General features: G+C 45.0%; 1 protein-coding gene across 1 annotated transcript in view; it reads left to right on the top strand.

The window, feature by feature from the left end:
• Positions 1–1,271: 1,271 nt before the first annotated feature.
• Positions 1,272–15,088, top strand: part of CHRDL1 (chordin like 1) — a 50,063-nt gene continuing 36,246 nt past the window's right edge. The window contains exons 1-2 of the mRNA XM_060270531.2: positions 1,272–1,842; positions 7,391–7,492. Of these exons, the coding sequence (XP_060126514.1) occupies positions 7,396–7,492 (97 nt within the window). The 5' untranslated portion in view covers positions 1,272–1,842; positions 7,391–7,395. The remainder of the gene's footprint in view (positions 1,843–7,390; positions 7,493–15,088) is intronic.

Below are 15,088 nucleotides of genomic sequence, written 5' to 3'. Positions count from 1 at the left end.
CACTTTTATGCAGGCAATAAGTCAGGAAGGGACCTGCTGTTGCATTGGGCCCCCACCCCCACCCCACTCCTTCTGCACTGCTGGACCCTGGCCTTCACCTCAAATCCCTGTCCTAGTAGCACCACCAGTGCTGGACATCTCTTTGCTGCACAGCTTTTAGAAGCAGAGAACCCTTGCCAGAAGAAGAAGAAATCAAGAGGACAACTCCACCCCTCTTCATTTCTCACCTTATGTAAATTGTGATTACAATGCACAGCTCTTGTGTCCTGTAGCTTTTGCTCATTCACCCTGTGTCCAGGCAAAAGGGAGACTGAAGGGGAGATGGCATCTTTTACTTGGGGAGGCGGGTGTCTATCTGTCTCCTTCACGTCTTTCTTTCTACAGCTCTTAGTTACTTCAACCCAATTTCCCTGGCAAACAGTCAACTGAGCTCACCATTCAGAATGCACGGAAATTGTGGCTACCAAGAGGACATCACAGTCCACGTTAGAGAGAGAAGAGGGGGAAAGCACCTGCATGCCCCAGTCCCACCTTGCTAGAGATCCCTGCAGCAACCTGTAAGGAAAGGCAGTTTTCACATGCTCAGGGACTCTGAATCGGAGTGACTTTCCTTTAACACCAAACAACCAATCATAGTAGCGAATAAATAAAGGTGTATGCTATGAGGTGAGGATATTGGCACCAAGAAGGGTGTGTGTATGATCGTGTCATTTGTGACATAAGAGTGAGCTTTCTGAGGGTGCAAATCAGGAATGAGAGATGCCAGCATTTGGTTCCTAATGGGGGGATTTCCATTTAAGTTGTTTTAGGGAAGCACATTGTCTGTTTCACTGTATGTTAAGGCCCTTCCTCATGCTGGGATTGTGCAAACAATGAAGAGTGGGTTATAAATAATTTAAATACTATATAAATAAGTAACTGTTTAAGTGGCATCATTCCCTTGCTTGGCTGCTTCACTTGCCAGGCTAAAACAACACACACACACACACACACGTTTGGTGTGCTCCCTCGCTCCCCCCCTCCCCATGCACTTTGTTGACCCACTCCATCCAATGTTTTCTAGCAGTGGCGCTGTACATCACACAACATCGGTCCTCGTTCGCCTCCCCACCTTCACTGGCAATAAGGAAAGGAACCCCACCCGGCGCTACCTTTGTCAATAGACATTTGTGTGCCAAGAAAGTGGGGGGTGGGGTGGGGGGCGGCGGCAGGAGGAGGAGGAGGAGAAAGAAAGCCAGGCCTGTGGGAGGCGCATCTCAGCACTCAGTCAGGCGCGGCTGCTTGGAGAGCCGCCCCGACAGGAGGATCTGTGGTGAGGCGCGCATCATCCACTCGACGGCTCTCGTTGGCAAGAACATTGGGGGGGCGGGGAAGGTGGCGGCAGCGGCGGTGGGCGGCCGGCACAGCAGGTGTCCCTCGTTCTCCGCCCCCCTCCAGAAAAGCAGAGCCTTCGCACCCTCCCTGATCTCTGGCCACTCCAAAAGCTTTGGAGAGATCCAACGGTCCCGACGCCGCTCGCCTCTCTTTCTCCGCGTTTGTTCTTGAAACGGCAGCCGCTCCTTCTCTGCTTCTCTGAAAGCTGCTCTCGGTGAGATTCCTCCACCACCACACAAACACACTTCGATGGTGAATACCACCAAGTGAGCAGGCCGGTGCGATTCGTCCCTTTGCAGTGGAGCAGGAGCCCTCCGTGCTTGTGTGCATTGTGAAGAGCGCGCTTCGCTTTTAGGAACAAGCCGCGCCTCCCGCCCGGCGTTTTGGACCAGTTCAGGGCTGAGGGGAAGTCGCGGAATCTGCCGCTTGAGAGGGTGGCAAGAAGCACGCTAGAAATTGACAAGTCAGGTCAGTATATCGGGCGGCGGTCCCTCTTTACTGAGCAGAAGTCAAGTCAACGCCACGACCAACCTGGTTGTGCTTTGCCTCCGCAGAAAAGTGCGGACGACCCCCGTCTTTGGTCCTCGACAGCTGCACGTGTTGCAACAATTTCAGGGTGCAATCCTAACTCCACCTACTTGGGAGGAAGCTCCAGTGAATTCAATAGGGTTTCCTTCCCATTAGAAATGGTTAGGATCGCTGTGTGTGAGAGTTACAATCCAGACATGTCTACTCAGCAGCAAGTGCTAATGCGTCCCAAGCGGAGTGTGCTTAGGGCCGCAGTTTTACAACACACCCCTAGCCTTGCACATGTCGACAATGAAAGCAAGCCCCATTGAGATCACTGGGACTTGCCTTCCAGGTAAGGCTTCATAGGCGGCAATCTTTCACACGTTTACCTGGGAGTAAGTCTGTACCACTGAATTCGGGAGTAGCTTTAGGCACAAGACTTTGTTTGTTTGTTTGTTTGTTTGTTTGTTTGCCTCCAGAAGCCTAACGGGGCTGTGCTTCTGAATACCTGTTGTTTGTGGGCTTCCCAAAGGCATCTGGCTGGTCACCACTGAGAGGAAAGGATGCTGGACTAGCTGGGCCCCCTTTGGTCCAATCCAACTGAGCTCTTATGTCATTTTGTGGGGGCATGCTGTCTCTCCAATGCACAGTAAATAGGCTCTGGGAGGTTAGCCTTGCTTCCTTTGAGATGGATATTGTTTGCCTAGCTGCAGTTGGAACTGATATCTTTTTTTAAAAAAAAATCCCTTTGTATATTGCTTGAAATATCTTGCAAAAGACAACAGGGAGAGAGAGAGAGAATCTTGTGGCACCCTTGGGACAGCTGTGACAAAAGGCCAAAATGAAACTGTGGGTCTTTAAGACGCAGCAGCAGTGAGACCATGCAGTGAGACCATCTCTCTCTCTTGTGTGCGTGCGCGTGCGCGTGTGCGTGCATGCGCACACGCATACTTGCTTGCTTCCTGTAGCACAATAACTAGGTCTCCCATCCTGAATTTTTCATTTAAAAAATTGACTGAACACACTGATGTAACAATAGTAGCAGCAAACCTTTCTTTCATTCCCGCCTTTCAATATACACTTGAAGCACTTTAGGGTCCTATGCACACTTACTTGGTGGGAAGTCCTATTGAAAATAGTGGTGCTTACAACTGGGTAAAGATGGATTGGCTGCTGCATGTGTTTGAATGGTTCTTTACCTTGCAGCTTGTCCTTCTGGCCCCTTTTTACCTGCCTCCCACATGCCCCATTGAGCAGAAAGGTACAATCAATCCCCCAAGCATCCTTTCTGCTTAAGAAACCAGTAGGCCCAATCCAAGATACAAAGAAGCCACCTACAGTGAGCCAGTGATGAGGAAAAACACTCTGCACATGATCTGAGGCACATGCTCCACATATAACAAAGGAAGCTGGTGTATACCAAGTTAGACCATTTGTCTGTCTAGCTCAGTATTGCCTCCACTGAGTGGCAGAGGTGGTCCAGTGTTTCAGGCAGGGAACATCCCAGACCAACCTAGAGATGCCTGGGATTGAACTTGAGATCTTCTGCACTTAAAGCAGATGTTCCAACACTGAGATAAGCATTGACATTGAATTAAACTGCCCCTGTGGCTGAGTTCTGCATTTCATTAAGCCATGCCTTTTGCTGGGGAAGCTTAGGTACTGGTTTCAGAAGCTCAGTGATGGGGGAAAGCATTTTGTAAAATCTACCAGGTTCACTGGAAACAGCTATAGGGTGGATTCTGGTACAAATGTAAACCTTTGAGATTAGGTGAGTGACAGGAACCCCCAGCTCAAATTGAGCTGATTGGATACATATCTGCAAATTCTTTGTACTATTTAGTTGGTATCTCTTTTTTGGACGGGGGATTGCCCATACCACCCCAGCAGCATTCTGTCAAAATCCACCAACAATTTAATGATGATATATGATCTTGGTAACATGGTACTGGAATGCTATCCTGGCACAAAACACAGTCAGAATAAAGGGACAGCTAAATGAAAGGGTCTGCCTTGTCACCAAAGTTCCAGGTAATTGGGGTTTTTTAAAATATAGCTTAGAGATTGAATAAGGGATTCTTGTTGAAAGAAACAAAATAAAAAATTCCTTCCAGCAGCACCTTAAGAAGTGTGCATGCACACAAAAGCTCATACCTATGACAAACTTAGTTGGTCTCTAAGGTGCTGCTGGAAGGAATTTCTTTTATTTTTTGTTTCGACTACGTCAGACCAACACGGCTACCTACCTGTTGCTGAAAGAAGACACAGCTGGAGGGCTAAAGATTTGTGGTTTCCATCCTAAGATTGGACACAGACCTTATGAGCAGATCTTCTCCAAAGGCATGGTGGAAATTCAGCTAAGCTATGATAGAAGTAGTATTTAGAAATTTCTTTTGCTTTCTTCACAACATGTGAAATGCTTTGCCATTCTTTTCTCACTTGTTCTCACAACAACCCTGTAAGCAGGTTAGGTGGAGGGAGTGACTAACTCAGAGCTACTTCAAAACATTGCAAAATTCTGACCAGTGTTGCTGCCAAGGAATTGGAAAAACACAAATCTAAAGCCCCACTGGGATGAGCTCATTGGCTGAGCACATGGTTATCGCAGAAAAAACAACCACTACAAGTCTTATGCCTTTGCAGCTCTAGGTAAGGTTCGGAAGCAGCCCCATCCAGAACCCTGGAGAGTTGCTGCCAGAATTTATAGATAATACAGTACTGAGCTAGGTGGGTCAATGATCTGAGCAGGTATTAGGGAGTTTCCTATGTTGGAAGGTCATTTTAGAGGTGGGGAGATGCTGGATTCTGGAATCGCACAGGGTGTCACTGAAATTTGAGACACCAAGTTCTGCCACTGGTGACCACAGTGTTCCTGTCTCTCCTCCTTCTGCTCCTCCTCCTCCTCCTGGGAGTCAGTGGTAGTGCAGCATTTTGGGAGACCAGGGTTCAAATCCCATCACCTCAATGAAGCTCACTGGGTGAGCTCAAGCCAATCATTGCCTCCCAGCCAAACCTACCTCACAGGGTTGTTGTGTGGGATAAAATGCAGAGGGGGAGAACCATGCATACCACCTTGAACTTCTTGGAGAAAAGGTGGGATATAAATGCAATGCAATAATCTGTCCATGCCTACTCACCTCTGCTTTCTGAGTATGCAAGCAGTGACAAGGTTGAGGAGATAGATCTGCTATCTCTCTGCTTGCCTTGCACTCTCCCCTGGGTGATTGTGTGAGTTGAGTCTGGATAGAGAAAGCATGTGGATGGGGAGCAGGGACAGTGGTGAAGATGAGGTTGGCCTACCCAGAGACGTAACTTGCTTGGTTTTGCCATACTCCAGTCTTTTTCAATATGGCGCCCTTCACATATTTTGAACTCCCATCACTCCCAGCCAGCCTTGATGGGGCTGATGACAGTTGTAGTCTTACACATCTGGAGGACACTGGACTAGGAAAAGCTGTCGCACACTGTATTGGGTAATATTGTGCACTAACAGCCTAATCCATTTCCTTGAAAGCAGATGTCCCCCCCCCCAGGTTTTAGCTGTTGTGAAAGGGGGGGGTGCCGGTCTGATGATGATGATGAGGGGTGGAAACAGTTGCAAAAGCGGGAATTAAAGAAACTATTGCTGAAAACACTTTTAAAAACCCCACGTGATTCTTATTAAAATTAATCATGTATATTTATAAGAGTGGAAACTTTGGATTAAAAAAAAGGAAATTAACAAATAGTTATGCACATGCAGAGCATTGTCTTCTGGAAATTCTGGTTTTTGTAGCATTCTTCTCATTAAGCAACTTTTAAAGAGGATGAATGGGATTAAAGGTTGCATCAGAAATTCCAAAACATAGCATGCACTGAATGTAGCTCTTAATTTTAATTTATTTTAATTCTCAGAAGCAGTTTTCATTAATCTGTAGGAAATAGTATCAGACAGCTTCTGTTGTTTCATCACCACCTTTTTATCTCATGTGTTTGATAAGAAATGAGAAGCTCTAAGGTTTTTAAAAGCAGTAACACTTAAAAAAAACCCCCAGAATTCCAATTGTTTCTTTTTTTAAAAAAAGTCCATGCATGTCTCCATTAACTATGCATATATGTTGAGACACCAACAAGCAAAAATGCTGAGTTCAATTTTGATCTGCTCAAAGCATGATTCCAGTTCCTGTGGTATGAGAGCTTGATCAATGTCTATTATGACTGATCTTCCCCTGCAAATTTGACCTCAGCAGAGCATTGGGTACCTTGCAGGGCATGGTCATTGTCCTCCCTCAGATATAATGATAAATTATGGTTTATTATGTAATGAGAATGAACCTGCAAGATCTTTAGGTTCAAGTACTCCCTGACCTTCTTCTGAAGTGACTCTGAGGAGGAGACAGAAGTTTTTGCTTCTATTTTTAACTAACCAGAGTTTTGTCTTTTCATATGAACCTCAACAAACTGTGATTAGTCTAAACTTGTTTCAGTATACCATAGCTAAACTGCAGTTAACTGAAAATGAAAAGCTAAAGTTTCCTATTTCCTCCTTGCGGTGTGCAGAAGAAGAAGTGAGGAGAGGGGGGCAGGCAAGTGCAAGCTTCACACAGCCTCATTCACATGATAGTAAACTAGATGTGAACAACTCCACATTTTGACTGTGGGAAGGGCCAGAGCTAACCCAGTACTCTCTTAAAAAGGTAAAGGTAAAGGGACCCCTGACCATTAGGTCCAGTCGTGACCGACTTTGGGGTTGCGTGCTCATCTCACATTATTGGCCGAGGGAGCCGGCGTACAGCTTCCAGGTCATGTGGCCAGCATGACAAAGCCACTTCTGGCAAACCAGAACAGCACATGGAAACGCCATTTACCTTCCCGCTATAGCGGTTCCTATTTATCTACTTGCATTTTGATGTGCTTTCGAACTGCTAGGTTGGCAGGAGCTGGGACCAAGCAACGGGAGCTCACCCCGTCACAGGGATTCGAACTGCCGACCTTCTGATCAGCAAGCCCTAGGCTCAGTGGTTTAGCCCACAGCGCCACCTGGGTCCCACAGTACTCCACACACATAATCTCCATTCCATCCTCACCTAGCAGGCAGCCGGGGAAGTGAAAGTTTCCTCTTGCTAGATGTTTGAACTGATCACATGAGCAGGCTAAGATGAGACTGAGGTTGGGCCATAGGTGGCCCAACTATGCACCAAACCATCATTTAGCATTGTATCTGCACCAATGCATAAGATGAAAGTGTGTCCTAGAATCTCAGAATCTTTTGCAATCCCAAAGAGATTCTGCAGTGGACAAATCAATGTGTCAGGAGTTCCCAGAGGGTAGGAAGCTTGAAAAATGCTGCACTAGCAAAAGACCTCTACAGAGTTCTCTCCTGCTCCAGCAGTTCAGCTAATTTCTAGTCTGAGTCTAATCATCTTTGAGGATTTCATTGTAAATAGCCTTTGGGTTTTCTTCTACAGCTTCAGCTTTCTTTGACAGCAAATGTGTTTTTCCCCTCCCCCCCTCCTTTTCTTTACAGCAAAGATGAGGAAAAAGTGGACACTGGAAAACGTTAGATTCCTTTTGGCCTGTGTGCTCTGCCTCCTTTTCATCGAGGGAAGTAAAACAGAACAAGGAAAATGTGAGTAAAACTCTTGTTGAAGGCCAGCTAGAATCCTGCTGTCCTTGGTTTCATTAGCCCTGACCATGCATTCATCTGTGTAGAATGGGGAGGAATGTTGAAAAGGTGGATACAGGACTCATCCCAACCTCCAGGTGATCAAGAGCCACTGTACTGTACTTACACCTGGATACATGTAAGCTCCTGCATACACAATCCATACCCTGGAAAAATGTGCATGTGGTTCTGCACATTTGTATGTATCAGAATGGTTCAATTGGTTGAATGTATCAATTGGTTCTGCATGCACACGGCCCTTAAACCTGCAAAGGGCAGAGCCTATGGTATGGGCAGCTCCAAGAAAGCCCTGGGAAAAGTGCTCTCTAGTCGGGTCAGCCTCCAGGTCAACCTCCTCTGTGGGTTGAACCTGGAAGGCTTATCTGACACCAGTGGCAGACAGATGGGGAATAATAATAATAATACGGTAATAATAATAATAATAATAATAATAATAATAATAATAATAATATTTATACCCCGCCCATCTGGCTGGGTTTCCCCAGCCACTCTGGGCGTCTTCCAACAAGACATTAAAAAACACTGATCTATTAAACATTAAAAGCTTCCCTAAACAGGGCTGCCTTCAGATGTCTCCTAAAAGTCTGGTAGTTGTTTTTCTCTTTGACATCTGGTGGGAGGGTGTTCCACAGGGCAGGTGCCACTACCAAGAAGGCCCTCTGCCAGGTTCCCTGCAACTTGGCTTCTCACAGAGAAGGAACCACCAGAAGGCCCTCAGCTCTGGACCTCAGTGTCCGGGCAGAACGATAGGGGTAGAGACGCTCCTTCAGGTGTACTGGACCAAGGCTGTTTAGGGCTTTAAAGGTCAGCACCAACACTTTGAATTGTGCTTGGAAACGTACTGGGAGCCAATGTAGGTATTTCAAGACCGGTGTTATGTGGTCTTGGCGGCCGCCCCCAATCACCAGTCTAGCTGCCGCGTTCTGGATTAGTTGTAGTTTCTGGATTAGATTGTATGCAGAGATGCAGGCCAGCCAGCCCACCCATGAGCATAGCTGTCAACCCTCCCTTTTTTTGCTGGAAATTCCCTTATTCCAGCGCTGTTTCCCGCTGCTATCCTGGATTGTTAGATATACCGTAGAGACTGTCCCAGGGACAGGTGAGGCTGCTGCTGATCCCTTATTTTCAAATCCGAAAGTTGACAGCTATGCATGAGGCAGGGTGAGGCAACTGGCTCAGGTGGCAGGATCCACAGGTGCAGCCTATCCTTATGTAGATCTTTATTCTTTCATTCACCCCTTCTTCCCTAGGTGGGGGGGGCACCATTTTGTAGTTCACCTCAGGTGCCGAAATGTCTTGGGCCGGTCCTGGCAGGAATGCAAGGGGGAGAAATTAGATTTGGTCCACATTGTAATGAAAATAATAATAATAATAATAATAATAATAATAATAATAATAATAATAATAATATATATGTACCCCGCCCATCCGGCTGGGTTTCCCCAGCCACTCTGGGCAGCTTCCAACAAAGATTAAAATACATTAAAATGTCACACATTAAAAACTTCCCTAAACAGGGCTGCCTTCAGATGTTTTCTAAATGTCAGGTTTATCTCTTTGACATCACCATTTTATAGATCAAGCAGGGAAAAATAAATACACTAAATGGACAAAAGTACAAAGATTCACAAAATGTTTAGGAGTATGCATACCTCTGTGTGCCCCCCCCCCCGGAAAAATCACTCTGTGAAGCAGTTTACAATAAGTAAGACACATTGCCTCTCAACCTGTTCTACCTCACAGGCTAAAATGGGAAGGGAAAGAACCATTTACTCCACCTTGAGCTCCTCAGGGAAAAGGTGGGATATAATTGCAGTAGTAAATTGAATAGTAGTTATGAGAGCAAGGGCATCTGGAAGGAAGAGGACTGCGGGGGAGCGCACCGCCTCCGGCAGCGCGATCCTGGTGGGGTGAAATCACGACTGTCCCCCTGGGCACCACGCCTCCGCAGGCAGTGTGCCATGCCCCCAGGACGTGCGCCTCACCCCTGTGGGTTAAGTGCCAGCCCCGCCCCTGCCTGCTCTCCACCCCCACCCCGGTGCCGAAGCATGAAGCTCCGCCACTGCTCAACAGCACATCTGTATTGGCTGGGGATGAAGGAAACTGTAATCTAGAACATCTAAGGGTACCAGGTTGGGGAAGGCTGATCTTAGGGATCCATGGATAGGGGTGGTCTTATTTGTCCCCTGGCAGATGATGACACAGCTTAGATATTAGGTTTCCAGATGGAGAGGCAGGTGGAGCTGTAGATGAACACAAGGAGAGGCTGGCTGCTTGACCATCTAGCTTAGTGTCCTCTTCCCACAGTTCTCAACCAGATGCCCCAAAGTGAAGCCCGTAAGCAAGACCTGAGTGCAGCAACTAATTGTGCTCACCAACAACTGGTATTGATGGATTCATTCACTGCTGATTGGCAGCAAGAATCCCCACCCACAGAATTTTCTCTCTTGTAGACAATGAATTCAGGAACATTGAAGAAAAATGAAAACACTATTTCTCAAAATCCAGTCTTAATAGTTGGCCAATAAAGCACAAGTTTTGGTTAGAAGCTCCCAGGATGAAAGCAGTGACCACCACTATCATTGTTGATCCCCATCCAGCACCAGTGATGTGGGGTAGACTGTTCTCTGAGGGAAATGTTGGGGAAAGGAAAGGGAAAAAATGTTCTGCTACTTTTTCCACTACTTTATTTTTCCATGATTTTTTTTCCATTTGTAGAAATGCATCAATCATAAAATTAATTACTAACATAATGAATGAATATGATGCAAGCCAACTTGAGCATCTGGAAATGCATGCAATGCCAGCTCAATCCAAAATGAAAGCTGCAATTAAACAATGTCAGGTGACCATCCCTAGGAAATACATATACTTATGTGCACAACTCTTCCAGCACAGGTCAAATTATCATGTTCATAATCTTAACATATTTATAAGCACTGCAATAAAACTAATACGGAAAATGAACTTTGAATTTGTTTGAATATAACATTTACAGCATAAATCTATCCATGTCTACTCAGAAGTAAGTCTAACTGAGTCCAGAGGGACTTAGTGGGGATGGGGGGGGAATTGATTCACATTTAATAATTTGGGACTGGTTTCCCCACAAGATTGCCTAACTCTGCATGTTCCTACTGTTACATTTGCCTTTGTGCTAATCATGTTTAACTTTTTTTTCTATTTAGCTAACTGATAAATTTTATTTTATCTTGAATGAACTCTTTGTTTTCCCCAAGAGTGTATTTTTCATTACCTTGTCAAGAATCTAATGTAATAGCTGGAGGGTCTGTTTTACCTCAGATATAACAAATGCAGAGCATGCTTCATTCCATTTTAAGCACTGCTAGACACATCACCGAGGTTACCTGGGTTCCATCCATGACTTTGAAATCATGTGTTGAAGTTTTCAGGTCATATTTATCTAAGATAAATCAAATAAAGGATGCAATACCATTTAAGGAAACAAATTGTTCAGGCAGTTAGTAAAACATATTAATGAGGTCTTTGGAAACAAAAATACTGTATATATATATCTGAGAATGGTTTTTACCAATCTTAGCAATCTATGGGACATGACATTGCTTGCCAAAAGTCATGAATGGTAGGTGACATACTTGGCGATCACTGGAAATTGTTCAAGACATTTTGCTGCCCCCATTCCATGTACAACCCCACCCCAGACTTGAGTAACAGTTAAATCTGGCTTTGACATTCCTTCCACTGCACCTGAGCAAAGCAAGTTAGCTTAAGAAAATATGAAGAGCCCTCCTGAATTAGACCACGGGCCATCTACTCCTGCATCTTGTTCTCACTGTGGTCAAGCAGATACCCCTGTGGGAAGCCTGCAAGCAAGCTCTGAGTGCAATAGCATTCCATGAATCTGTCTCATCCTCTTTAAAAGCCATCCAAGTTGGTGGTCATCACTACCTCTTGTGGGAGCAAATTCCACACTTGAGCTATACATTGTGCAAATAAATGTCCTCAATTTTCCAACATTCAGTTTCATTGGATTACCCTGAGTTCTAGTATCATGAGACAGGATATGCACTTTATGCATATCAAGAATAAGTTTATGCACCTCTATCGTGTCCCCTCTTACTCATCTTTTCTCTAAACTAAAAAGCCCCAGATGTTGTAATTTTTCCTCACAGGAGAGTTGCTCCATCCCCTTTGATTGTTTAGATAGCCTTTTTCCTCAACATTTTCCACCTTGGGGGCAATAGGACAGACCATGTAGAATACATAGGGCTAGATGTACATGTGCCAGAAGGAACCAGCAAAATGAATTCCACTAGTGCAGTGGGACTCCCCCACCCTCTCTTTCCTCTCTCCTCACCACCCACCCAAAAATCTGGGAAGTCTGGAAACCCCCAGAACAGTGCATGGCAGAAGGTGAGGGAGATTATTCTGTTGGGCAAGCTGAAATGCTTGCACTGACAGGGCAATTGGAAGAGCACAATGTTGAATTCTTACCATAGTTCTGTCCACTCTCTGCCACTGCCTCACTCTGTCTCATGGTAGGGCTGGCCATGGAAATCTCATTTGAAGCTGCTTGGAAACCATGGAATTCCCTGCCTTACCTGCCACTTTTCTCTGGCTTATTTCTTGTATTGCTCAACATTATGTGATAGTAGTTGACCATAGAACAAGCATATTTCCCAACTCTAACCAAACTTCCCTGGCAAGTAGAGGGATACAAAAGGGAAGGAGGAGATGGACGTGATCCAAGGGAGGCATTCTCTCTGCTCGGCTGAGCTTATTCACAAGAACGAGCTGTGCAAATAGCTTTGTCTAAAGCAGGAGCATCACCAAGGGGCTGTCGGTGGCATCCCCAGTTCACTGCTTCTCAGACATGAAAGCCTCATTCATCCCACAGCCGACTGAAGTGGAAGCAGATCTTTTCACACAAACCACCACAGTGCTCCACACAGCCTGCACTCTGTTTTTAGACAGGAGGAAGGAAAGCAGATCATATTGGCCAGGCTTAAATGACCATCTCACAACAACTCTTCTATGGTGCAGAAGTTATCAATCTGAGGTCTGTTGGCCAATACTACTTTGCAAGCTCCTTCAAGTGCTTTCGGGAAACTTGCAGAACTGTTAAGAATGCATGCAGGTCCTGCTATTCAAACACTCGGATGAAAATTCACTTATCCAAACACAAGGAATTAGATCCCAAACCTTGCTATACACAGCACAGGTTCAGATATCCAAACAGTCGGACCTGCATGTAGTACTGTAAACAAATAAGCAACCTTAAACAAGCATTACTATTTTGTGCTTTGCTGCTAGAAACTATGGTGGGTGGGAGGGAGAGGAGAGGAGTGGGAGGGAGGGAGATTTGACAAATAAGAGAATTTTTCCCCAATAGGGATCAATGAAATTTTTCAATTCATTATGCAAACATTCACCTAACAAACAATTTCCTGAGAATGCATTACGCTCAGATAGTGAGACTTGTGAATATACCTACTTGGCCCTGCATTTGATTCTATTTATTTCTGAAAATGGAGATTGAGACCGCTTTGCTCAAGCCAAAGTAGAGTGTGGGCTCTTCATCCTTTGCCACCCTCAATCCTAAATACAGAAGCAAAATGAATGCTGAACCTGAGTTGAGGTTTTAAGTTAAATTCCACCATGCGTCACAAGAGGCCTCTGCTGACTAGAGGCCATTCCATTAGAAAGAGAAGACCACAGCCACTAAAATATAAGTTGTATGTGTGGTTTGATTTGTAGAACAAACAAACAAAAACTTTATTCAGTGGTTCACCAAGACCCTCAGCAATTTCCATGGGAGTGACATTAAAAAAATAAAATGTTTGAGAACCACTGCTGTGATGTATGTCATCTCTTGTGGAGATACTTCAGAACAATAGGGGGTTCAAGGTGGAACCATGGGAAGAGTGTGGCCAAAATAAGAGAAAACAGATTTGCATAACATTTGCTTATAGTGATTTCTATGTATAAATGCAAATTTAAACAGGGGTGTATGTCATGCTAGTGAAAGATACTGTGACCAGGTGGTTGCTGTGCCTGACAAAAGAAAGTACTTCACACAGCACATAATTAATCTGTGGAACTCACTCCCACAGGAGGCAGTGATGGCCATCAACTCTGAAAGAAGGATTGGACAAATTCATAGAGGACAAGGCAGTAGCCATGACAGTTAGGTTCTACCTCCACTGAGAGGGGCCTTCGTCCCCTGAATACCAGTTGCTGGGAATCACAAGTAGACAAAGTGTCGTTGGACTCATGTCCAGCTTGCAGGCTTCCAAAAGGCATCTGTTCAGCCACTGTGAGAACAGGCTGCTGGACTAGATGGGCCTCTGGCCTGATCTAGCAGACTCTTCCTATGTTCCTATGCTCAGTCTGCTATCCAAGTGCTGATTGTTGATGGACAACTTCAAGTGCCCTCCTGCTCTCCCTTCTTAGTGTTCTTTAGTTTTAAACAAGACTTGGGCCAGGCAGCCCTGGAAATAGACAATGCCTTCAAATGGAGGCCTGTCCTCTGGCAGCTTGTTCTCTATAAAGGAGGACACTATATGTGGGTGGGTTGTTTGGTACATTTACCCAATAGCACAACCTTGAGGTGGTTGGTGGTTTTGTTGTTGTTATTGTTTTAAGGCTTTAGGGCCGTTTGGCTAACTGTATGTCTGCCTGGAGAGAAGCAGGGTCTTAGAAAGGAAGGCAAGCAGGTTAAACAGCACACAGAGAGACACAATCAGGTTCAGTGGCTCATCGCTGAAGGCAAAGCTAAGGACAAAGGCTAGAAGATTCAACCAGAAATGGAAGCTTGCTCTCTTTCCCATTTCCTTTAACAGCAAATGTTTGGCATCTTTTAAAAAATAAGTTCTGGCCACTGTGGGAAAACAGAATGCTGTAGTGGACAAAATTCTTTTAATGTTAATATTCTGGCAGGGTGCATTTAGAGCAAGAGAGGGGAAGGGAAGTTAGGAAAAGTGTTAAGCACCCCATTGCTGCCATTCCACTCTGAATTTCCTCTTCTGCAGGATGTTATATTTCTCCTCCTCCTCCTCCCTATTTCTCTTCCTCTTCTTCAAAAATGGCATTTGGTTTTCCACAAAACATTCTGTTCATTTTCAATTAGAATCTAAAATAGAATGGAATGATAAAATATGCAGTAACAGAGTGGAAACTTACAAAATTAAGATCAATTTCCAAATGCAATCTCCAATTTGGAACCGCTGATGTTATCTATACTTTGACCATCTTTATGCCTACCGTACTTGCTTTTAAAGTTTTATTTTACCACTAATTTCTTATGAGTTATGGAAGCCATGTGAAGGTATTAGTGGCTTAAGCAGGATTTAAATCTTGCTAAATAAATAAATAAACATGGGGAAGTTTAGCTCTACAGCAAGATACCCCCAAGGGCCATTGCTCAGGGATAGAGCATCTGCCTTGCCTTCAGAAGATCCTAAGTTCATCTCCACATAGGTCTGGGGATGTCTTCTGTCTGCCTGAAACCCTGGAGAGCTACTGCCAGTCAGTGTAGACAATACTGAGCTAGATGGA

This window comes from Zootoca vivipara, chromosome Z2 (assembly GCF_965207765.1).
Source record: "Zootoca vivipara chromosome Z2, rZooViv2.hap1.1, whole genome shotgun sequence".
NCBI lineage: Eukaryota > Metazoa > Chordata > Lepidosauria > Squamata > Lacertidae > Zootoca > Zootoca vivipara.
This window is presented reverse-complemented; position numbering and strand designations above follow the sequence as displayed.